Source organism: Zeugodacus cucurbitae, chromosome 4 (genome assembly GCF_028554725.1).
Source record: "Zeugodacus cucurbitae isolate PBARC_wt_2022May chromosome 4, idZeuCucr1.2, whole genome shotgun sequence".
NCBI lineage: Eukaryota > Metazoa > Arthropoda > Insecta > Diptera > Tephritidae > Zeugodacus > Zeugodacus cucurbitae.
The window spans coordinates 54,848,200-54,875,036 of NC_071669.1; the positions used below are offsets into that span (position 1 = coordinate 54,848,200).

The 26,837-nt window shown below is 34.3% G+C and overlaps 4 protein-coding genes across 6 annotated transcripts in view; 2 read left to right on the forward strand and 2 right to left on the reverse strand.

Moving 5' to 3' along the window:
* LOC105211020 (plasma membrane ascorbate-dependent reductase CYBRD1) overlaps positions 1-14,305 on the reverse strand; it is a 30,507-nt gene extending 16,202 nt beyond the window's left edge. Inside the window, exon 1 of one of the 2 annotated variants that reach the window (XM_011182264.3) lies at positions 14,081-14,305. Coding sequence is in view for 1 of the 2 variants with exons in the window: in XM_011182263.3 (XP_011180565.1) it covers positions 10,276-10,300 (25 nt within the window). In the remaining variant the exon portion in view is untranslated. Of the gene's footprint in view, positions 1-10,275; positions 10,316-14,080 lie in introns of those variants that run through there. The other variant, XM_011182263.3, reaches the window with a different exon arrangement.
* The window catches only part of LOC105211014 (protein furry), a 185,897-nt gene that overhangs the window by 34,442 nt on the left and 124,618 nt on the right, over positions 1-26,837 (forward strand). The gene's annotated exons all lie outside the window — the stretch shown is intronic.
* On the forward strand, positions 18,898-20,128 carry LOC105211019 (elongator complex protein 5). Its single transcript, XM_011182261.3, has 3 exons — positions 18,898-19,173; positions 19,240-19,861; positions 19,926-20,128. The coding sequence occupies exons 1-3, from the start codon at positions 19,125-19,127 to the stop codon at positions 20,023-20,025; spliced, it is 771 nt and encodes a 256-aa protein (XP_011180563.1). The 5' UTR covers positions 18,898-19,124; the 3' UTR covers positions 20,026-20,128.
* LOC105211018 (xylosyltransferase oxt) lies at positions 23,051-26,722 on the reverse strand. Its single transcript, XM_011182259.3, has 3 exons — positions 25,610-26,722; positions 25,285-25,448; positions 23,051-25,127 (listed from the first exon to the last, which is right to left on the reverse strand). The coding sequence occupies exons 1-3, from the start codon at positions 26,376-26,378 to the stop codon at positions 23,322-23,324; spliced, it is 2,739 nt and encodes a 912-aa protein (XP_011180561.2). The 5' UTR covers positions 26,379-26,722; the 3' UTR covers positions 23,051-23,321.

Sequence of the window (26,837 nt, forward strand, 5' to 3'; positions counted from 1 at the left end):
TAAGCCATCACACACCATGAAAAAAGTTGAAATCGGATAATAAGCACGCCCACCTCCCATACAAAGGTTAGGTTGAAAATTACTAAAAGTGGATTATCTCAACGAAAAACGTTAGAAACACTAAATTTCACAGAAATAATAGCAGAATGAAGCTGCACTCAGATCTTTTTACAAATTGTAAAATGGGCGTGGCATAGCCCACTTATTGGTCAAAAACTATATCTCAGGAACTACTCGACCGATTCGAATTAAATTCGGTTAATAATATTTTCTTGACACCCTGATAACACGTGTGGAAAATGGATGAAATCGGTTCACAACCACGACAAATTCCCATGTAACTCAATTTTGAACTCCATCTGATTACTTTTCTTTATAATATATACATAAGGAACCAATGAAGATAGCGGAATAATACTTTACAGAAACACTGTATATGATCTGTGGCGTCACATGTGAAAATCGGAATTTGTCGAAATCGGACTATAACTTTTGAAGGCATTCGACATCGACATTCGACGAATATGAAGAATTTATGGTAATTTTTCTCCGAAAATTTTGGTAAATCTCTCAGATATTTTAATTTAATTCAGAGGAAATATTTTTCTTCTAATAGTGTGTCTCTGTACCAGAAATAGTTAAAATCGGGTCATAACTTCTCATATAACTAATTATATGATTTTCAAATTGGGTCAATTGGTGTGTTATCTTAATAAAAATATATCAATAAATTGCGAGAGTATAAAATGTTAGGTTGCACCCGAACTTAGCCTTTCCTTACTTTTTTTTGTTAATTTTGGTGTCTGTTCTGAAATTTTAAAATCAGTTTGATATTCAAGGGTAGTCAGAGACCTCAATACACCAATTCATTCTTATTCTTTCACTTGGCTCTTAACCTAGTGATTTGAGTGCCTAAATTAGAGCGGTTCCATGCTGCAAAATTAAAGTGTTTTCAATAAAAGCGCTAAAAGACGTTGAACCCAATTTTCGACGGTTTTCAAGCATAAATCGGACGATACTCCTGCAATTTCACGTTCGGTATTCGTACGAAATTCATCAATCGTCGCTGGCTTGTTGACATAGGCCATAGACTTGACGTAGCCCCACAGGAAATACTCTAACGGCGTAAAATCCCACGACAGAGGCGGCCAATTGCCTAGGCCATTTCGTGAGATATCTCGTTCACCAAACTCGGTTTTCAAAAAATCAGTTGTGACGTTCGCTGTGTGGCTTGAGGCGCCGTCCTATTGGAACCTCACATTATTCAAGTCCACAAGTCCCAATCACAGTAGCGTGTCGGTCTTTATCATCACGGAAGAAGTACCGCCCAATGACGCCGCCGATCCATAAACCGCACCAAACCGTATTTTTTTCGGGAAGCAATGGAGACTCATGGAGTACGTCTGGACCGAATTTCGGTAGTAAATTTTAATAACTTCGACTCGTTGTTGGATCGTATATCTTTCCATGATGAAATGGCAAACCTTACTGAAGAGAAATGGCAAAAGATCGGCAAAAAATGGCGTTGTTTGCTGTCACTATCGGTCTACACTTGTAGCGTCCCTTTTGAAAAACCCTTTAGTATAGAATACATAGATAGACCTTAGAGCATAGTATGAGAATTCAATTTTGGGACGAAACAAAATTATTTTTGCACTGAGCGAGAGAGGCTACAACCCACCTAGGTTCATTTATTTTATTTTTTTACATTAGACACCAAAAAATATGTTCAATTAAAGCCTTATCGGGGTTGTGTCTTCATTAACAGATATGTATGTATATAGCACAGTTTCTAACCTAAAATAGTCTCTAAAATACAAAAAGAAACTTCTCAAACATATTTATATGCGTTGAGGTCTCTAATAACAAACAAAATTTTAATGAATATGTTATTTTATATGTTCGTATTTAATTATTGCTTACATGTGTATGGTATACATATATATGTATGTATGAATATAGCTGTGGGTGTTAAAGAATAAGTAACATACGTTTCATAATTTATTAGCAATATACATTTTTGAGATTCCTTTTTATGTGTAATGAGTAAGATTTTCCAGCATTAGGGTTGCCAATTAATAGTTTTTAATATATATATTATAATATGTACATATATAAAAGATTTTTTTTTTAAGATTTTAGAAAAAAAAAATATTTATTGCAAAATTTTCAACTAAAAAGTACAAAATTTTTTTTAATTCTTAACATATATTTTCTTACATATCAATATAATTTTTTAAAAATATATATTATCTTCAATATAATTTACTGCATCCAATAATATACCCTCATACTGTACCCACAAAGATTTTGCACACAACAAATGTAACGAAAACTCCAAAGTAGTTCAAACGCCAACATATTACTAAAAATCGCATGCGATAATTTTAGGGTTGTACAAAAATATCGCATGCGATATGCCATTATATGCATACAATTCGTTTCGGCTTCAAGCGTCAAGTGTAAACACAAATGGCAGACAGGTAAATTTTTCGCAACTTCGACAGTTTAACGTTTATAGCTTGCATGTGTTTGTATGTTTGCATGTATGCACAAGCCTAAATGTTTTTGTTTTAATACACAAATTGACCGATTGCTAGTAAATATGTATGTATATGCAACTGCATGCTCCGGTAAAAGGCGCGGTAAATGCACAAGTTTATGCGCATTTAGCTTGATATGTAGGTATATATTTGAAAGTACACAGTTTTGTGTTTAAAATTAATCAGTCAAACCATATTTTGTTAATAAAAAAGTGTGACGATCAGTCTCGACGATTGTAAACTTATTTCGAAATATCGTATTACGTTTCAAACATAAATACTTATTCTGTAGAGACGAGACTTTTCTGCTGCAGCTGAAAACTTAGATCGATTTCGTTGAAATCCAGACTCTCATGATAGCTTTTTTTTGACGACTTACTATTAATCTATCGTGGGATCAAGTATATATAAGTAGGGCTTACAGTCCAGAGAGATATTTGGACGACTTTCTTCAAAATGTATGATATGTGATGTGGGTCCAAATGGCTTGAGATTTTATCAGATAGGAACTGCTATCGAAAATAATAGTTGGAGATTGCTTATGTTAGAATAATTATTTGGTTTCAAGAAAAGATTTGTTTAGGTATGTTCTCTCTGTTCCTAAGTGAGACTAGACTAGATCTAATTAAACTTCTTAATCAAATTTTATACTACGATTCCAAGAGCCCGCGGTCAAAAAAAAAGCTCGTTGCAATATATGAGACATTATTCCTGCCTAGAAACTTTTTTCCGAATATTACAAAAGCAATTTGGGAAAATATCATCATTGATCATAACATATGGGGACGATCACTATTTTTCCGTTTCTCAAGAGATCTTCCAATTGTATATATATCAATTCCACGAAAATCTTCCTGCCAAGGTGTGATGAAATTCTCTAGAAAGTTAGAAGGCTTTTCAAATTAGGTAACAACCTCAAGAAGACATTGTCTAACACTGCCGGGTTAATATTGAGATGAAAAGCCTCTCCATACTATAAAATGTATCAATAAATCGGGGGTGTAATGAAATTTGACATATTCGAAACACTCCATTTTCGGATAATATAAACACAATTTGAAAAGAAAACTGGATTTCCTCGATAATACTTGCTCAAAATGGGGTTCATCGAAAGGTATGGTTTTTTACGAGGTATTTCCATATCAAAAGTGATCTCATATGCTTAAACGGGTTTTCAGTTTTAATTTACCAAAAAACTTCGAACGTAACCTAAAATTCCCTCGATCATATTTCTTCAAGTTGAGGTTCTTCGGATGACATTTATTTTTTATAAAATTGAGAAAATGTAATTGAAAGGTTTAAATTTGTGTAAAAACTTCGAACTTAACCTAAAATGTAGAAGATTTAAATTTCAAAGAATCTTACATCGCCTTGCTTAATATATATGTATATATAATATTTTTGACTCAAAAAAAAAAAATATATATTTTAACAAGTGAAATCAATAAGCGGCCACACCTTCTATTTCACATACCATTTTCACACATAACATACTATATAATATAGGTATATGAGGAAGTTGATATGATCTGGAGTTGAATACCGAGTTGAGATAGTAAGCAACAACAACATTTTTTTTCCTTTTTAATAACCAAACACATACACCCACATCGTAACATTTCCAAAATGGTATTAAAAGTGTGAAAATTTGGAATTTTGCCGAGATTGATTTCAGTATTGTTTTGCCGCCCAACAGCACAGCGTCGTCTATTGTACGAGTATACCGGCCACGGTTGCACCTGTAACGAATGCTAATGACTCACACAACAGCCATTTGTCAATCAATATGATTGCCATCAAAAAGAACGCAAATACATACACACACACATACAGACAACACTTGTGTGCGTGTGTGTAGTTTGGTTTCTATTTTTATTGTAATTGTTTTGATTTTTCAATTTGCATTTGCAAAACTATGTTATGTAGCTGCGTATGTAAATTTATACTCGTATGTGTGTGTGTGTGTTAACTTATGAATATTTATCGTCATGAGTGCTATTACATTGTATTAACCTCTTGAGTGTCAGATAATTTTCAATTTAGATGACTTTTGTTCTATTTAAGTGTTTTGAAGCCGAAGAATTTGTGTGTAAGGTGTAGCCAAAGTGAGTAGAGAGTCATCGAATTTTATCGATTTTTTTTAGATTTTTAAATGACTTTTTCGAAAACTTTATAATAAAAAGAGATTTAGCGTTCTAAAATATGCCTTTGTCAGATGTTTGACCGAGCTTCTCCTCCAATGTATGGGTTCTCTCTTAATATTCTGATATAAATGAAGTATTCTAGAGGTCAAAAGTTCTCTCCGATCTAGATCTGATTCGGATCTTTTTTGTAAAACACCATCGAAAATATCAAATTCTATGTCGAACATCGACGAACCGACCGTTCGATAAATTCTAGAGAACTTTTTTGTCCGTAAATTAGACAAAAGTTTCACTTGACTACCGATGGACAACTTTTTTGGAACCTACTCTATATTGTCATGGCCGACCTTTTAATCGGTAACAACCCGGGGAGTAAAAACGGGCTTCCACCGACGAGTTGAAAAAAAGAGTTGTTTGAAATATTAGAACTTTTTTAATTGTAATATAGTAACCACAAATACAACTCTGCTTCTGTCAACTAGAGTCTGTTAATAAAGAGCTTGTTAGAAAAAAGTAAAATAGAAGAAACTATTAATGAATACGGAAGGCTTCATAGATGGAATGGTTTATCCAAAATTTGGTAATAATAATGATCAACTCATCATCATAAGCACCACCATTGAACCACTTCAGAGAATTATTTATGGAATTCAATGAGCAATTCGAACTAGTCTTCACAATCCTTGTATTTAGATCAAATTAGAATCAAAACGATGATAAAATAAAACAAGTAAGGAAAGGCTAAGTTCGGGTGGAACCGAACATTTTATACTCTCGCAATTTATTCATATATTTTTATTAAGATCACGATATGAACCGATTTAAACCATTTCTGTTACAGAGACATACTATTAGAAGAAAATGATTTCCTCTGAATTAAATTGAGATATCTGAGAGATTTACCGATATTTTCGGTGAAAAATAACCATAAGACACTGAGTTCTTCATATTCGATATCTGGGGCCTTAAAAATTCTTTCACAAGTGATGCCACGGATCATATACAGTATTTGTGTAAAGTTTTATTTCGCTATCTTCATTGGTTCCTTATACATATATCTTATATAGTGAAGGAATCAGATGGAATTCAAAATAGAGTTATATGGAATGTAGTCATGGTTGTGAACCGACTTCATCCATTTTCCACACGTGTTATCAGGGTGTCAAGAAAATATTATATACCGAACTTCATTGAAATCTGTCGAGTAGTTCCTGAGATATGGTTTTTTTGACCCTTGAGTCGGCAACGCCACGCCCATTTTCCATTTTGTAAAAAGAGCTAAGTGCAGCTTCTTTCTGCTATTTCTTCTCTGAAATTTGGTGTTTCTGACTTTTTTCGTTAGTGAGTTAACGCACTTTTAGTAATTTTCAACCTAACCTTTGTATGGGAGGTGGGCGTGGTTATTATCTGATTTCTTTCATTTTTGGACTGTATAAGGAAGTGGATAAAAGAAACGACTGCAGAGAGTTTGGTTTATATAGCTTTATTGGTTTGCGAGATATATACAAATAACCGATTTGAGGGCGGGGACACGCCCACTTACCAAAAAAAATTACAGTGCGATCCTCTATTCTAAATTTTGCTTCTATAACTTTATTTATGGCTTAGTTATGACACTTTATGTGTTTTCGGTTTTCGCCATTCTGTGGGCGGGCAGTGGTCCGATTTGCCCATTTTTAAAAGCAACCCTCTCATGGTCCCAAGGAACATGTGTTTCATTAAGATATCTCAATTTTTACTCCAGTTGTCCGTTGCACGGACGGACGGACGGACGGACGGACAGACAGACAGACATTCGTATTTTGACTCGTCTCGTCACCCTGATCATTTTGATATACTATATAACCCTATATCTAATTCGTTTAGTTTTATGACTTACAAGCAACCGTTATGTGAACAAAACTACTCGCAACAAAAGTTGCTAAGAGAGTATAAAAATTAATTGTGTTCTCAACAAAACGACAATATTCATTTTGAGAATTCGTTGAGATAATATTTGGAAGATTTCAATTACCTTTACAATACCACTTCTTAGAGTATCAAGTGCAAACAAAGTTAGATTAGGTTTTGCTTAGAAAACGGTCAGCTTTGTTTCTTATTCAAGTTCATGGAGGCCTTGTTGGCTGTAAGCGGTATCCGAAGGACTGATTGTGTTGTTTCTTTCCAACAATGTTCCTTTATCTTTTCCCAAAAGTACCGATTTTTTTTTGCGACTCTGTACAGTCACATTCACAATTTCGATTGTGCGTGCTTCTCCGAGTATTCTTGAGATTGGTTTGACGTCATCGACTATTCTTTATCAAAACGCACTCTGGTTGCTTAAAGAATTTCGAGTACAATTAATCAGTAGTGAAGAGAGTATATCACACTGGGAAATACCCATGACTCTTAACCACTCTGTTAGTACGTGATACACTCTTCAGTTCCAATTGTTTGAACCACTTTGCTGGTGGTGAAATATAGCTTAACTATAATACAGTTTTAAATTTCCAACTAAAATTGAATTGGAATTTTAACAATAATATTTCGTCAAGTATTTCATTACGCACTAACAAACTGTTTGACAGATTCAAGATTTACGCGCATATATATATATATATATAAACATCGAGATCTTATCAGCGAAATGTATACAAAATTCAATTGCATGTGACTTAAGGTTATCATCTCATATTGATCAGTAGTGAAATCTAAGCATGAAACTAAAATGACTAGTTCAAAATGTGTCTCATTATGTTGGCCCCATTGCCCTCATTTTAATGCAATTAATTATTGAATGCGGTTTGAGCAAGTTCATAATGCTTGAACCGCAATTGAAAGCATGGCACGATTAAATGCGAAAACGCTAATCTATTCTGAGCTTCAAATATTAGTAAAATATGTATGTATTATGTGACGTCACAAAAGAAATGAGGTTAGAAAATATAAAGATCAATCATAGAAACTAAGCAACTTAGATCTCAATCTAATGGGTTCCAATAGATTGAAACTGTCGTCATATTAGCAATCGATTTGGCATCTCAAATCCCTCAAAATGTTAATCGTCATAGCGTTACAACGGCGAGTTTACTGAACTACGCCAAATAGGGAATGACATTTCATATGACTGTCAGGTATTCTAAACACTATTTCATTCGTCATTGAGTGTCATATGCACTTCACCGGCCGCTTTTGTAATAGTCTCGAGTGCAGTAGGTAAATTATTTTCTTTATCGATAAAGGTATTACGTTTTTGTTTTCATTTTGTACTGCTAAACAAGTGCTAAAGTTCTTGATTTAATTATGTGCATAATTATTTTTAATTATTGTTTTTTAATATCTACATATTTCTAGAATCGTGTGAGTAATAATAATTATAAAAATTTTCTCATGTTTCTCTCTTTTGTTCTTTGTAAATAAACGGAAATCCCACCGTTTATGGTATACATTCCGAGAGAAGAGGAAAATGAGACTAGACTCATACATTTTTAGGACTCCTCAAATTTAAGATCCATACTTATATTTTTCATGTTAGAAGTACACTTTCTACTATTTGTAATGCAAAGTCCTTTCTTCTCTTAACCTCAGAGTTATAGTTAGATTCCTTATTTCAAATTTATGAAAAATTAAATTCGTTGTGGATAAAAGTAGACTTCAACTAATGGTACCCAATAGTACTTGGAACAAGTCGTTTTAGAGTTGTTGCATCATATCTCATTAGTTATTCTAATTTATAACTTCGAATTGCAATTACCTGCTTGAAGAACAACAAGGCGGCGAGGGCCGATGGATTGCCGGCCGAACTATTCAAATACGGCGGCGAAGAGCTGATAAGGTGCTTGCTGCTTTCGACAGCACGAAAAGGAGCTGCCTTTATGTCGCGATGTCTGAATTTGGTATCCCCGCAAAACGAATATGGCTGTATAAGCTGACGTTGAGCAACACCAAAAGCTCCGTCAGGATCGGGAAGGACCTCTCCGAGCCGTTCGATACCAAACGAGGTTTCTGACAAGTTGACTCACTATCGTGTGATTTCTTTAACCTGATGCTGGAGAAAATAATACGAGCTGCAGAGCTAAATAGAGAAGGTACAATCCTCTATAGGAATGTACAGCTGCTGGCGTATGCCGATATTGATATCATCGGAAGCAACAACCGCGCCGTTAGTTCTGCTTTTTCCAGACTTGATAAGGAAGTGAAGCGTATGGGTCTGGTGATGAATGAGGACAAGACGAAATATCTCCTGTCATCAAACAAACAGTCAGCACATTCGCATCTTGGCTCCCACGTCACTGTTGACAGTCATAACTTTGAAGTTGTAGATAATTTCGTATACCTGGGCACCAGCATCAACACCAATAATAATGTCAGCCTTGAAATCCAACGCAGAATCACTCTTGCCAACAGGTGCTACTATGGACTGAGTAGGCAATTGAAAAGTAAAGTCCTCTCTCGACGAACAAAAACCAAACTCTACAAGTCCCTCATCATTCCCGTCCTACTTTATGGTGCAGAAGCGTGGCCGATGTCAACATCCGATGAGACGGTACTAGGAGTTTTCGAGAGAAAGGTTTTGCGGAAGATTTACGGTCCCTTAAATATTGTCAAGGACATATACATAGTTCAGCTAGGCCATGTTGTTCAAATGGACGAAAGTGCCCCAGCTGTGAAAGTGTTAGATGCAGTACCCGGTGGTGGAAACCGAGGAAGAGGGAGACCTCCACTCCGATGGAAGGACCATGTGGAGAAGGAACTGGCTTCGCTTGATATTACCAATTGGCGCCAAACTGTCAAAAGGAGAGATGCGTGGCACGCTGTTGTGGAGCGGTGTCTACGCCAGTCAAGAAAAAGATATCTATAACTATGTGAGATATATGAGTTAAATTCAGCGGAAATATCTTCTGACACATGGGAGACTTAATATTAGGGGTTTCAAATCTCTGATGAGTTTTTATACCGTATATATCGGTTAATACGTGATATATCTTAAATATAAATATATATGAATGGGTGGTGAAAATGAGTGAAATCAATCCGGGAATTATATTTAGATGCCATATATGATTTTAGATATGATATATGAATGTGCCTTATACCGAATTTATCAGAATGTGTGTTATCTCAATAAAATTATACCCGAGCTCTGGAGAGTCATTAATATAATATAATAATAAAATATTTTTATCCAGATAATAAACGGAGAGCAACTTGTAGAAAAAAGTTCCATAAGTAAAAATAGTTTAATTTTATTTACTGTTATCATTTCATGGTTATAAAAACGAGTGGTGAGAAGAATTGCCACGACGGCTACATCAGTCCTTCATACAATTTTATGTCATCAGCCAATATACCCATGAGTGGGTGGAATATATATATATATATATATATAAATCTGTACATTATATGTATGTACATATTGTGATAAAATTTGGTATGCCGTCGAGGTTATATTTTGTTTTATTAATATATATTTACTATACACTTATGTATATTCAACTTCATACATATGGCCTCCAATATGTTACCAATCTGCGCTTATGCCATACATAAAAATTCCTTTAACAAATATTTATCCATAACTCGTGTAAAAGAAATACTTTCCAACTTGCCTATAATGAAAATTGGAATCTTCATTGTTTCCTCTTTCGTTGCGTTGCCTCACGGGGTTGCCTGTTGCTTAACACTTATCTTTTTCTCACCGCAAATTCACAATTTCAATATATGGTGTACACATAAACAACAACAGCAAGGCGTTTGTCTTCAATACACTTGAGCTTGAACTTCACTTTGTGCGAAAAAATTACAAAAAAAAAGAAAAATGTCACACAACAACCAGTTGATAAATTGCTTGTGATTTGGTTTTTATCTTCTTTTTAAATTAATTTCCAACAACTCAAATCACAAAGCGTTTACTCATCGCGAATTGTCATTTGTTGCACAACTGATGACGCAAAGACGCTGCAATAAACTGAAAGGATGCGGAAGCAGCACGAATTGTCAGAGGACTCGCAATGATTTTTCTACAAAAGCAATAATAAACATTCAAATATCTATACATATTCAGAGCGAAAATTTTCCAACATATGCTGCCCTCATGCGCTACGTAGCCAAAAAGCGAATGTGGGGTAGAGCATTTGTGAGTGGCGTTGCCACTGCTGTTGTTCTTTTTGTGCCAAATTTTTGGTTAAAATATGGCATATTTGTTCTTTGATTGAAGAAATTCGGAACAATTTTTTTCCAAACATTTCCAGTTATGTTTTCGATATTAACATAATTTAGATAGAGCCCGATTCATATTGATTTATAATGATCTCAATCGATTCGTTACTTTGCTGCACGTAGTATTTGAACTCTGCTCTATTGTCACATAATTTATATATCAAGACAATAACAAAGTTACAAAGTTGAATTCAATGTAAAGCAGTGTGTGGCGACCCCGCTGAAGTCCTCTAGAGGATTGGTACCGGTTGTTTGTTCGAATCAATGGTCTAGAAGGTTTAGCATGTATGTATGGAACTCGATTTCTTTAACATGGCCACCACCCACTCAATTTTCGACGGTTTTCAAGCATAAATCGGCCAATACTGCGGCAATTTCACGTTCGATATTCGTACGAAGTTCATCAATCGTCGCTGAATTGACATAGCCCCACAAAAAGTAGTCTAACGGAGTCAAATCGCACGACCTAGTCGACCTATTGACTGAGTCATTTCTTGAGATAACACGTTCACCAAACTTGGTTTTCAATAAACCGATTGTGACATTCGCTGTGTGGCTTATGGCTCCGTCCTGTTGAAACCACATATTGTTCAAGTCCATATCATCCAATTCTGGTCAAAAATATTCGGTTATCATTGAACGGTAGCGATCCTTATTCACAGTAACGTGCCGGTCTTTATCATCGCCGAAGAAATACGATCCAATGACGACGCCGGTCCATAAACCGCACCAAACCGTAATTTTTTCGGGATGCAATGGTGACGTGAAATGCGTGTCATTCAGCCAGATATGAGCCGACCATAAATTGGACGTAGCGCTCTTCAAGTTGAGGCCACTGTCTCCGAATTTCGGTAGTAAATTTTAATAATTTCGACTCGTTATTGGATCATATATCTTTCCATGTGAAATGGTGAACCTGACCGAAGAGAAATGTCTAAAGAGCAAGAAAAAATATTGCGTCGTTTGCTGTCCCTATCGGTCTACTTTTGTAGCGTCCCTTTTGAAAACTCCATTATAGTGTTGATTTAGCCACGGTTAAGAATTTTTAAAAGCAAAAAAAATTACTCGACATTACTTTGGTTATATACATATTAGACTTTCTAAAGGGCAATTAGCTTCGGGATAGATTATTAATTATATAAATAAGTCTTTAAGCCCTCATAATTAGGAAACTTAATTCCTTAAACCTTAAATGCTTCAAAATCAACTAATTCATAATAAAAATCTGTAAATATATTAGTTTTTACATATTTGTGAAAAATTTAACCACCACTTTTAAACCATTTATATCAATGTGGCAACACTCTCCGTGACTCAATGTGAGAGAGAGCATTGTAAACGAAAGCAACACTGTGTTTGCTTTCTAAGAGCACATACACAGCGGAAATTACCTGTTGTTTTACTCTTCAGAGCTTTTTGGCAGATAAAAGATTTGGGTACCAGCGTATCTTTGCATGTACATCTGGCATACATACATACAGATATGTACATATTGAACAAGTGCGAACTTATCAGTGTTGTAACATTTTACCTAAATTGGTAATGTACCGTAAATCACGCAACTTGTATGAATTAAAACAAAGATGTGAATAATGAATGTGAAATTTACAACAAAATGTTTAATGTGAGGTGTTCAGGGAAATTTTCGTGCTTTGTACCGAAAATAAAAATAAAATTTACCAAAAAGTGGACATTTAAAGTATTATCAGTCTTTACTGAAATAAAATGGTTCTTATAGTGTACCGAAAAAAGTGCACCGAAATTAATATAATATTAACAATTTAAGCTCTAATTTAAAAAATTAAAAATTCATAGACATTGTAATCGTTATAGTTACATTTTTATACCGAATATGCTAAAGTATCTATTTTTCCATGTAACTAAAATTATGTGATGGACTCGTATCGTATCAAAAAAAGGGCTTGATCGAATGACTTGAAAATTGTTGGTTGCACTCAGCACATGTTAGCGCATTCTATTTTTAGTCAAAAGCACCAAAAATTTCGAAAAAGCGAAACGCAAAATTTGAAATATTTTTCAAATATCTACCAAAAGTGCAATTTTTGATATATTCACTTGATCGTAGTGCGTTGCACGCTTTTAAGTTTACAGATTAAAACGCCGCTAATTGTTTTTGTTTCCGATAAGCCAATCAGCCGGAAGCGTGGAGGAAATGCGAGTCCATTTTATCGACGCTGGGGGTGTTCAGAACTCATGTTCTACACAATATTTTTAGCTTAAATTTTATATTTATACTGTCGAAATAGGCTTAAAACTCTATCTATTTACTGGTCGTAGAAAAAAATCACTAAAAAAGCATTATTATGTGTACCGTTTTCGGTACATTTTTATACCGAAAATGAAGAAAATTAGGTTTCTTTTTTTAGTTTAAAAGACAAACAAATATTCATCAATTAAAATATGAAATTTTATATCGAATTCTTAACTTTTACATATAATCAAATAAATTCTAGTGTTTTGTACCGTTAATTTTATCTTATGTTTTTTTTTTTCATTAATAAACAGTTTAAGAAAGTTTATTTAAGTTTGCATAGTATTAACGTAACAATTTTAGGTACACTTTTGTACCGAAAATGGCAAAAATTTGAAAATTCGATTCATTTTACTTATCAAAGCTTAAAATCATGGCTTGTATGACTTAAATTTTTATATATAGACGTATTCTGCATTTCATTTGTACCATTCATATGTATGATTTTGTACCGAAAACCAAAAACGACGCAACAATTAGCTCAAATGCTGTTTTTATCATTCAAGTTTATTACTATTCACCAGAATTATATAGCATTTAAGCGATTTGTACAAAAATAAAGTCTTTGTTCCCATTTAAGCCAGTAAACACAATATGCAACAAATTATTGTCACTCACGAATCCGAATAAACAAAGTTTTTTTAATTAGCTTTGGGACTTTTTTATCTAAAACCTCATACCTAAATATGTAGAAGTAGAAGTATATAGTGCAGGCATGATACTTATATATATATAAGTATGTATGTATGTATGTATGTACCGTTGTTGGTATGAACAATTGCTCGCATTACTCACACTCTCACCAAGCGTTTCTATGGACAATTAGATTGCAAACCACAACTTCTTGCTTACAGGTAATCGACGTGGCTGCATTCTAATTAGTTCACTGTCATGAGAAACTAGAAACTCTATTGAAAACTTACCGCAAGTTAGTTGAGATGCTGTCGGTGTTGACCAAGGTGTAAGTGACTCGACTAAACGGCTTCCAGCTGTTAACCACAAATCGCTCAGACACACACACCAGCACACTCTCTTGGTGTAGCTGCACTATTTTCTTTGCTGTTTGTTGTTGTTGTCACTCAATATATGACATTACAACTAATTACTGACCGTATGGAATTACAAACACTAAACAACGCAGAAGAAAGTAAATTCAATGTACAAAAACAAAAAAAAAACAATAAAATTTATTATTTGGTGAACGTATAAAATAAAAAAATAAATAAATTCGGGAGAGCGTAAGACCGCGGACTAGCGAGCGAGCACAACCAGACGATTCTGACGAATGTGCTGTCAGCCGGACGACGCGCGCAACTAAAAGCACTGAGTACAGTGACTGGCGCGGTGTTGGCGACGTACTCGGCGGTCGCTCTTTACTAGAGGCGCTGTGGGTTTTTGTTTGTTTTCTTTCTGTCTTTTATATCAATACTAATACATATGTACTTGAAAATAATGAAAATGAAAATAAAAATATTTCTTTGTGTTTATATACCAAAATTTTGCTCAAACGTTCGAGTCATCTGCAGCACACGCGCTAACTTTGTTCTGTTTTTTTGCTGTTGTTTCTATTCAAGCTGCGCAGCCGTTTGTGTTGACAACGGTATAAAACGAACTGAATGCAGTTACTTGCTGATTTAACTTTGGGGCTGATATGTGTATACATATGTATATATGTGTGGGTGGACCGTTCTCAATTCTGTAAACAGTGACTTCTTTTACATGCAACGGGAATTTACCGCTATAAAGAGGCTGATTTATAACGAATATCTTTTAAATAAAATATATAATACTGCATTACATCAGTTTCTTTTTAATGAACGGTATAACCTCATTGTCCATTTGACCTTTTCTGATTCAAAGACTGTTTCAAATTAGGTCTAAAACATATCGAATAATTGAAAGCAATGGCGAACGCAGGAAAAAAATTTTGGGGGGGGGGGGGGGGCGGGGTTTAGGTAAAAAGACAATGTTTCATTATTTTATTCACAAATTGAAGTCTAATCTTCTTTTATTTTGGGCCATAACATTTAAAATCTCTTCCTCCGTCACGTCTATATCTCTATGGATATTCAAGAGAGCCATTCCGTTCAGGCGTGCTTCTCCAGTTTTATTTCTTAAATATGTTTTAAGCCTGCGAAGTGAGGAAAACGAGCGTTCACTTGAAGCGAAAGATATAGGGATTATTGCTCCAATCTTTAAAAAACGATGCACTGTTTTGAAAATTTTTGCATCGCAACAATTCAACGCGTCTAAAAAAGTTTTGAATCTCTTTGTTTTATTTAACCAGTTCCTGAAAATATGTTCAAAATTTTTGTTAGAAAATATAATCTGAAGAAAAGATTTTTAACCTTTTCCACATTCTAAATTCAGCAACGAAATCATCGGGATCTTCTACATCAGCGGTTAAATTAAGACACTCAAGTATTTTTTTGCAAATAGCATAATTTTTTTAAATTTAAATTTATTTCACAACTGTTTGCTCATGAAACGGAAACTGAAAGTCATAATAAATGAGTTTTTATTTTTCCTGTATTATGATTAACAATAAACTCTAAAAAAAAATAATAGAAACCTTATTGGTGACTTTTCAGTTCAGAACTAATTTTCAAAAGAAGTCCATTTTCGACTCACAATTCCCCTTAAATCTAAAAAAAATCCAGTTCAGCAGCCACAGAGTTATAAGGCAACTCATTACTTTGAAACAAATTAAAAAAATGTCTCTGTCCAGTTTATACTTTTCTGGGTTTTTTAATTGGCCTACATTCCCACAACTTTTTAATACTATCCAGATACAATAGGTTTGTTTTTAGTTTAACATTTTCATAGTTTAAAAAAATTAAATTCTATCAGCAGAAAAGTATCAAAATAGGCCATTTGTGAACAAAAAAGTATCAAATCACAAAATTTAGAAAAAAAAAGTATCAAAAAAGATACAATTGTATCAAAACGGCAACGCTTTTAGTGACTAATGTATTCATTTATTTTACATATTCTTACATCGTCGGCAGAAAGATTGCTTTGAAAACAACAAATTACAATTTTTCAAATGACTATGTAGAATTAAATTCTACTATTTAAAAATTCAATTACTTTGGGGGGGGGTTTTAACACCCCAAACCCCCCCACCCCCCTGCGTTCGCCCCTGATTGAAAGGTTTTGAGATAGATCTTTTTGTATATGAAGCCCTTGTTTTAATATCAAGTGATCCATAGCTTTATTTCATATTTATTATGCTCGCGATAGTAAAGGGCCTGTCAATAAAAGCGCTTCAATAGTTTTTTTTTTTTAAATAAAACAAAATGGGATATCAATGAAATTCTTCCGTGAAAGTACATTCGATGACATTTGGTATGGAACTCGAATACTTTTGCATGGCCACCACGGGCACGCTTGCAGAAATTCATACGTTGAACACAATCTTCGACGGTTTTCAAGCATAAATCGGCCGATACTGCTGCAATTTCAAGTTCGAAGTGTACCAATCGTCGCTGGCATACACCATAGACTTGACGTAGGCCCACAGGAAATAGTCTAACGGCGTCAAATCGCACGACTATTCGTGAGATGTCACGTTCACCAAACTTGGTTTTCAATAAATCGATTGTGACATTCGCTGTATGGCTTGTGACGCCGTCCTGTTGGAACCACATATTGTCCAAGTCCATATCATACAATTCGTGACCAAAAATATTCAGTTATCATTGAGCGGAAGCGATTACCATTCACAGTAACGTGAAGGTCTTGATCACCGCGGAAGAAGTTCGGACCTATTACGCCGCCTGCCTATAAACCGCATCAAGCTGTAATATTTTTGGGGATGCAATGGTGACACATGAAGCACATGTGGATTGCTACCTGACCAATAACGCATATTTTGCTGATTGATGAAGCCATTCAGCCAGAAATGAGCCGAACATAAATTGGACGTAACGCTCTTAAAGTTGAGGCCACTGACTCCGGATTTTGGTAGTAAATTTTAATAATTTCGACTCGTTGTTGGATCGTAATCTTTCCATGATGAAATCCAAAACCTTACTGAAGAATAATTTCAAAAGAGCGTGGAAAATATGGCGTCATTGGCTGTTCCTATCGATCTACTTTTATAGCGTCCCTTTGGAAAACCCCTTTACTTCGTTAGGACCGTCAGAGGACTGGTTCGTAATGGAGCGGTAGACTTATCGATTTTATCAGAATGTGCTAACGAAAGTAGACTACTCTGGATGACTTTATTATACCAGAAGAATGGTATTCAGATATACTTGAGTAAAAACTACTCGATGAACAGTCTTTAGCATCCTTCGAATTCTACTAAAGCAAATTTTATGGTATAATGTAGTTTCTAAGAGAGGTCGGCAATGAGACTTATAAGAGTATTTTTTAACCGGTACAGAACGTGTTTAGACATATATTTTTCAATATCCTAACCAATGAGTGAAACTATGTCGAGTACCTGTTACACTGTGAACGAAATGTTGCTAGTTTTATTATTAGAAAATATGATCTATGATCTATGTAACCGGTATGTACCTGATTTATATCCAGACAAGAACTATCATCGAACAGAATAATAAGTTCCGAATAATTTTTCATTGCTAAAACAACAACAGGGCTCATCTAATAAACATAAGACTCTAAGGATGGTTTTAGTATCAAAGATTAACTTTTTTCTAACCCACTAGTAGCCAGTAGGGCTGTTGCCTCATTCAAAAAATTCGATATTCTGAAAACTCGCACTGCTATATATGGTATATAAGCGTTCCTTTATATAAAATTGCCTGTCTTCTGAATCTACAGTGGATCGCACTGTATAATATATCACTCATATGGATGTATGTGTGTATGTATGCCTTATCAACCAGTCTTCAGAGTGAGATGCATTGTTTTAGTGCAATCGCTGCAGGTCTGCTCTGATTGTGGACTATTAATGCTGTTTTTGTATTGTATGATATAGAATCAATGCCAATTCTATAATAAAAATATATACATACATACATACATATGTGCTTATATATTTATACATTTTTATATCAAACAAAAAGTATTGTTTTATTAAATTTGCAATAATACTAAACGAAGTTCATATAAACATATATGTATGTATGTATGTATTTCAGAGTACAAACAGTAAAACGTAATTGTTTGTATTTTTTATATCAATACAAAAGAGAGTCAAGTAATTTACATAATATTTAATTATGTACAATTATAAACATATTCCTATGTATTCACAAGCTCTTTGCTGGTGATAAAATCGTAATTAAAATGTAAATATGTATACACAAATAATGCAAACGACTCTACAAGCCCCTGTAATTTCATATTCAGAAACGTCATAAATAAAATCAACAAATTTTTGACCTTTAACCTGTTACATATTGCAAAAATTATGAAAATACAAAAATTGCGCATACGCCATGTCATCAAGGAGTAAAGGACACAGCAGTGTTAAAACAAATGCTGTTAAGTTGTAATGAAATTACAAAAACAATAAGTAACTAGATTAATACACGATTAATATTTATCTACAACAACAAAACATATATGTATTTATACATAAAGTAAGATTTATAAATGCCAATACAGAATTTACTGAAAAGACCTAATACCTTCGCAAACGATATTCGCCATATATAATGCCCAGTTAGACCAATACCACTCCAATTGGTTTAAAAATTTACTTCTTTTTAGAACACAAATTTAATAAGCATCACATCCAACCAACTTTCTAAACGTATTAAAACACTTCAAAAACTCACTCACACACAAAATTATTTTAATTTTAAAATAATCTTAAAATCATAATTTTTTAATCAAATTTATATAACTGAAAAATCACGTGATTGTGAATGTCATGTAACGTGCAGAAGAAGAAGATAGTGCAGTTGTGTAAATAAATAAATTTAGCGTGTTTCTGCAGATTTGTCTTTATTTTAGTTGTTTTCTGTAATTTTCGGTTCCCAAAAAACAATGCTTTCAAATTTGATCATCACCAGTCAACGTTTTGTGGTAATAATCGGTAAGTTAACCATCTGAATTCATAACAAATGCGCTCACACGCACACGATTTTGTTTTTGTTTACAGACGAAACAGCTCAGGAGAAGATTGCGCACAATATACTCTGTCAACTGCTACGCGAGCAGGGACAAGATGAAAAGTCCACCATAAAAACACTGCCATTTAGTACAGATTTGAAGAATTGGCCAACCTTCATAAATTTCTATAAAAAATGCGCAAACGATGAAAGTAAATGTAATGCCATTTTGCCGCCACTCGCCGATCTATTGTGCTATCAAAGTGTTGAGAAAATCATACATTTCGTGCATAGACTACAGCAGTGTGAGCAGGTGCAACGCGTCTTGCTCTGGGTAACACCGGCTAATCTTGTTCACGCACGTGCGGATTATTTGGTAGCCGCTTTTGAATATCTAGCCGATTTAGTGTTGCACCTAGAGACAAGCAACACTTTGTCCATTGTGATACGCAAAACCGGTGGTGGCGTATCGAATAAAAAATATACATATACAAAAAATAAAACTGAATTCCTAGTTGAGGCAATACGAACTACACCAAAGACTTCACCAGCAGCCAAGACTTCACCTACTACTGCGGCAACAACTACGAATACGGTTGGCACAACATTCAAAATTGAATTGAATGAGGATGAAATGGTTGCGCGCAATACACTCAAGTTGCCTTATGAAAAGTATGTGAAATTGTGTGTTTTTGTGTCTTGTATGATTTGTAAATGTTAATTTGTGTCATTGCAGAACATCTGAAACCAATGAAAGTTCAATTATCTACACTCCCGATGATGGCGATGACTTCGATGAGGAGGAGGAAGATCCAGATGATGATTTGTGCATATAAAGTGTTCCTAATATCACTATTATTATTTATTAATTACGTTTGAAATAGAAGGAATGGAAATGAGTGCTTCAAAAAAGTTAAAAATAAATGTTTTTACTTCAAATTTATTTTTATTGCTGCGGGCGCGTTCTTTTGCGAAAAGTCAAGTGCAATTTATATTGCAATAAAGCTTTCAGCTTAATTTTTGTATGTGATGTGCACTTTGAAATAATGAGTGATTGAAAACAGTATAAGTGTGGAACTGGAAGTTTTATATAAAATAATTTCTTAAATATTTTTATACTCTCAGAACAAAGTTTCAAAGGAAGTATTTTAGTTTTGTTCACATAACGGTTGCTTGTAAGTCATAAAACTAAACGAGATATAGGGTTATATATATCAAAATGATCTGGGTGACGAGACGATTTGAAATCTGTTTGTCGAAATCGGACTATAACTTTTCAAGGCCCCGAATTTCGAACATGAAGCACTTCGCCCCTAACGGTAATTTTCACCGAAAATATCGGTAAATCTCTCAGAAATTTTAATGTAATTCAGAGGAATTTTTTTTTCTTCAAATAGTGTGTCTCGGTTCCAAAAATAATTTAAATCGGGTCATAACTTCCTCTAGCTCCCATATATCTAATTGTAGATTTTTCAAAAATAAGGTGGACTTTATGCCTTCTAAATCGGTTAATACGTGACATATCTTAGCCTTCTTAAGTGAGCGTAAGAAGTCTAAGAGGAAAGATTTGTATGTACATATGTTTGTAATGAATAAACTCAAAAACTACTTTGTCGAGTTCAAAAATTCTTTCACCATTGGAAAGCTACATTCACCCCGAGTAACATAGGCTATATTTATTGCTAGAATTTCAATTTTTTTTGAAAATGGTTCCCAGGTGAGGTTATCAAAAAGATTCCATGATGGAGAATCTTAATCTGAAACCGAAAATTTTCTTGCAAGTCATTCCCTTCGCATAGTAATCGCGTGCCAGAGAGTCGAGTAACGACCGTCTGCAGCGGCTTGAAGAACAAAATATTAGAAATATACAAGCTCGCTTCATAATCGGACTAGAGAGAGGTCGTAATCAAGTTTTAGCACATTGCAAGTAAAATATAATTTCATGTTCAAATTTTCCTCATTTTGCTTTTTTAAAATAAACCCACGCAAGAAACGAGAAAGTACATGGGAGAGTGTGTATATGTGTGTGAAAACTTATAAATTTTGCAATGTTTGTTTAAACCCGTATAGTGAATCTTGATGGTGAATATGAAGTGAAATCGGTTCAGAAATTACCTCAGCCTATATACTATATATGATGATTTTCGTTTTTCTATTGGACTTTATGCCGAATATATGGGCCAAATTGTGTGTGATCTGAATAAAACTACATCAATGAATTGCGAGAGCATAAAATATTCCGTGTGCAGCCGAACTTAGCACTTCCTTATTTGCTTTAAATTCGATGAAGTTGCAAAAAGTTAGGTTATGTGCGATGTTTGGATGGAATGCTATTGGAGCTAATGTCCATATATTTTTTTCTTACATAATCGGTTTTCTAATTATTTTAATTAGCAATTATCTTTTTTTGTTTTACATTTATATAAATATCTCTGCTACTTTGCAACACAATTCTTCACTTCATTTACATCCAATCAAGGGAAATTAAAAACACAAAAATTTGCATGGCAATAATTTATTTAGTTATATAAATAAAATATATTACATATTAATTTAGTTACTAGTTATCATTTTTCGAAACATAATTTACATACAAAATATATATTGAAAAGGTCAATTACTTATATATTATTAACAAATATTTAAGAAAAAAGTATATAGCTCTAGGCTGTTGAAGTCATATCCGTGGACAAATTTCTGCTTAATTACGTATGTTTGTTTGTGTTCGATATTTGTGTGTTAGAAACATTAGTTAAGCTGAGTTTGCATATTCATAGCTAAACTAACTAGTGTAAGTATATAATGTTTAAAAAGACGGAAAATACATACATACATATGTAGATAATAAATATGTATGCTCGTACAATGTATAGTGCAGTTATTTAGTCAATGCTTCAAGTGCAAATATGTGAGCGAGTGAGTTTGATTAGCAAAAAAAGTTGAATTTACATTTAGTATTTGTTTCACTTTGTATCACAAGATGTAAACTTATTTTTAAATGTCTAGCACAAACACTAATTTAATTATAATTGCTGAATATGCGAGATTTTACACTAAATTCAAATTCATTACTCCTTTTACCAACATAATTTGGTATAATTTCCCCGACATAATTATTAGTGTATATATTTGCTATTTTTTATGCTATTTGATGTGCTTTCTTAATTGCGCTTTCGTTTAAAAATTAGTAAAAAAAATTGGCTACAACTTGTTGCAAGATATGTGTGTAATAAAACAAAAAAAAATATTAAAAAAAAAATATTTAAAAAAAATATAAAAAAAAAAATTTTAAATATATTTAAAAAAATATTAAAAAATAATATTTAAAAAAAAATATTAAAAAAAAATATTAAAAAAAATATTTAAAAAAAAAATATTTAAAAAAAAAATATTAAAAAAAAATATTAAAAAAAATATTAAAAAAAAATATTAAAAAAAATATTAAAAAAAATATTTAAAAAAAAATATTAAAAAAAAATATTTAATAAAATATTAAAAAAAAATATTTAAAAAAAATATTAAAAAAAAATATTAAAAAAAAAATATTAAAAAAAAATATTAAAAAAAATATTTAAAAAAAATATTTAAAAAAAAATATAAAAAAAAAAAATTTAAATATATTTAAAAAAATATTAAAAAATAATATTAAAAAAAAAATATTAAAAAAAAATATTAAAAAAAAAAATATTTAAAAAAAAAATATTAAAAAAAAAATATTAAAAAAAATATTTAAAAAAAATATTAAAAAAAAATATTAAAAAAAATATTTAAAAAAAAATATTAAAAAAAAAATATTAAAAACATATTAAAAAAAAAAACATATTTAAAAAAAAAAAATTTACTTTATACTAAATTACGCGTGAGCAATTTTAAATTGCAAAATTGCAAAAAAAAATGCAACAACATTTGACATTTGAATTATGTCTTCAAAACGATTGCGTTGCTGTGTAACGTCAACTTTGGTTTGTTTGCAGTAGAACAACAAAAAAAAAAGTATGCTTTTTGGCATATGGCATAAATGTGGCGAACAATAATAAATAAACACGTATGTCTGTATGAAATATAAATTCCGTTTCGTTAAATGCAAATGCATGTGTTAAGCAATGTAAAACGACTTAAACGCATACGTTCATCAACTCTTGAGCAAAGTGTAAACATCACTTTTCGGATCGTGCGCCAGCGAGCTCCACGGTGTCTCGTGGCATAAGTGCAGCGACAGCTGTGTGGCAAATTGCATTTGCAACGCTTGCTCATTCACGCCGCACGTTTCGCGCATGAAATAGAATTTACTCACTAAATCGTCCACCCACGCCTGCAGCTCGGCGCCATAACGCAGCGCTTTGGCCAACTCATTTTGACGCCGCTGCTCATCCATGGGCGCAGGCAAATGCTGACGCCATTCGGCAGGCATTTCAAATGCATCGGGGAGTGTGGTTGCGCCACCACCATTCACCACCTTTGCGCGCGCCGGTTTGAGTGGTTGGCCCGCTGAGAACGTAAGTGGCGCTACGAGAAATTTAGTCTGCGCATATATGGCGCTGCGCCCGATCAATTTGGCCGTCCAAATGCCGGGCATTATGGGTTGATTGAGCACAGCTTTGGAGTAATTTATGGCGTCCGTTTGTGAGTCCTCTATATGCAGTTCGTTGTAGTCTTGCAAACGACCGAGCGGATCAATCCACAAGAGCGTCAGGTTGTACGAGTGTGCGGCATCGTTTTGCGCCTGCGCACCAGCGCCGCTTAGTGTGAAGCTTAACACGAGATCCGTGTAGGGACCGAGCATTTTAGCGTAATTACGTGAGATTTGTTCCTTCAGATCGAATTCGGAGGCAACTTCGAAATTACGCAAACGCTTAGCAAGTTTTGAATTTTTCGCATATTTCACATACACTGCAGGTCTTATTCGCGTCTCAAACACTTGTGTGCGGTTGTGTGGCGCCTCGGTCAGTTCGTAACGCATTAGGAAACCTTTGTATTCGTCCTTGTGCAAATAATGTGTTAACTCTAGTAGACGCCCGGCTCTCGTGTGCGTATGCTGTGCCGCTAAGCGCACTAAACTCTCACCGATGGTGCGCAGCAAATCATCACCCGCTGTTGGTGGATCCACTGCGTCATAGAGTGATTGCCAATAGCTGTGCAGATTAACAACTTCTTTGCTGTGCGCCCCGAAAAGCCACTCTTCCAGCTGCAATAGCACTGCTTGATTTATTATCGGCTCAAATTTGCGCGCGAAAAAGAGCATTTTATTTTCGGTGCTCTGCAGTCTTGTCCAATCCTCCGGTTTGAAGTCATTCGGACTGCAGCCACACCAATCGACCACATGCTTATACTGACACTTACAGCCGAGTTTACGCTTCCAATTTGTCACATGCAGATTATTATCTATATATCTGTTGCAGTAGTGCGTGTTACGCAACACCGTGTGGAAGAATGATTCGGCCGGCAGTAGGGTGTGTCGAAAAATCGTCAGTAGGCCTTGCAATAGTGGATCCTTTGTGGACTCTTCAATAACATATTGCACAAATGGGCGCGATAACGCCACCCAATCACTGCCGCCATCAATTTGTATGCCATTGGGCAACTCACGATCGCCTATACGCCACATGTGTGTATCGCATTCGACGAATGTCTTATCGAGTCCTTGTTTCTGCACAAAACGCTGAGTTTCACGTCCGTGACTTTTCACGAAATTGTAGTCTTTATTCGCGGTGAGGAAAGTCACTAGTTTGTCGACTGTTTTCACAGGAAAATCACTCTCACTGAGATTTATGACAAAATCCCATTTGAAATCAGAAGACAAAAGATCCTCCATGCATTGCATTAGCATTGTTAGCAAGGATGCGCCACCCCAAATGCTGGAGAAACGTTTTCTGCCCAGACGTATATTTGGAAATTTGGATTCCAGCTCCAGTAACTTCCTATATAGATACGATTGGCGCTAAAATGAAGATGTACATGTGATTTATTAAGTAAATTATGTAGTTATGTGGGATAATTTAAGCATATACATGTAGATATGTTGGCATCACATAACTGTTATCTCAATTAAGAAAAAATTAAAACAAAAAATCAGTGCACATTAACAGCTTACTTACCGCATCCACATGTATGTAGAACACATGTTCTGGAGAGTAGAGCGTTTTAATTAAACGATGCACTTGTCGCAAAGCACGTCCGTTAAGCGTCAACAGAAATGCAATACGTACACGCTCAGTATCTGGGTTGGAAATTTTCGTGTCAGCAGTATGTGGGGTGAATTCTGTGAAAAAAATATTGCATTTAATTGCCAGACAAAATAACGACACACACACATATATATACATATAGGTAGTAAGGCACTAACATTACGGTTGGGATTATGCAAGGCTCGCTTAACACTTTATATTAGTTCCTTGATTACTTGAGTGCATGTGTACTTACTTGCAATTCCTGTTTCGTAAACATTCATACTGAAGTAGCCACCACAAATCGCTTTTGCGTCTCCAGAACATTTCATATTACAACTGGAGTCAGGCAATTTTGCTGTTGAAGGCGGTGCATCAGCGCCACAAAAACATTCGGTAGCATATTGTACACCAGCATAAGGAAACCCCGATTGCAGGCACAAGCGTATACATTTTTGCGGCGAGTTTGCTGTTTTGAAATTAGTAAAATAGCCTGATAGTAGACGATACTCTTTTTCATCCTGATAGCAGCCAAGCAGGTGTTGCGCTGTGTGATTGCCAGCTGGACAGTAGCTGGGCAAGTGTTGAGCATAGAAATTACCCTCTTGAATGGCACATGCGATGTGAGCAATCTGTTTGCGACAGTCTTTAGTTTTGGCACGCTGCAATGCTGAGATGGCTTCCTTGGATGTAATATTACATACGGGCTGTATGCCAAAACGTTCAGTTTGTGGCAAACGTAGATTTCGTTCAGTTTTTATGATTTTCGATTCGCCTATACTACTGGCTGAATGCTGACTAGCAGCACCTTGTTTCAGCGAACGTTTTTTACTTTGGTAACTTATATATTCCGTAGCAGCAGCAGTGCTATCCGAAAATAAATTTGTGTTTGCAGCAATGACATTGGTACCAGTTATATTTAGCGATTTGTAGGCGAGAAAAATTTGTACACCTAGTATTATGAGACCCAGGCAAAAGAATAGTTTATAGCGGCGCAACCAACGAAAGGCTATATTGTCAGTCATTTTGGGCACTATGTATGCGCTTGTTTATGAAGTGGAAGTATGTGTTGTGTTTACAGAAACCGGTGAACACGTTGACGCGCGGTTGTACACTTTTTTGGATTTGTCGTATAGCGTAGTCGAAATGAGCTCCTAGTGGCGGGTGCAGACAATGCACAAGGCATGACAGTGGTATGGACGTTTTCACAGTATTAAGTAGACATTGAAGTTTCACTTTTTTATAATTACTTATTTTAAAATAATTTAGAAAAACTTTGTTTAAATATTTTCACATTATTCTACAAATTTTAGCTTATTTTCAACCAAACAAATGCAATGCACTATATCACAAGATAAAGTAAATAAAAAAATGTATTCACAATAGCATTGAATAGGTGAGGGGTTCACAAACAATGAGCAATATATTTGCAACAAAAAGTGGGTTTTAAGTAATATTTTATTAAATATTTTGTTAAAATATTA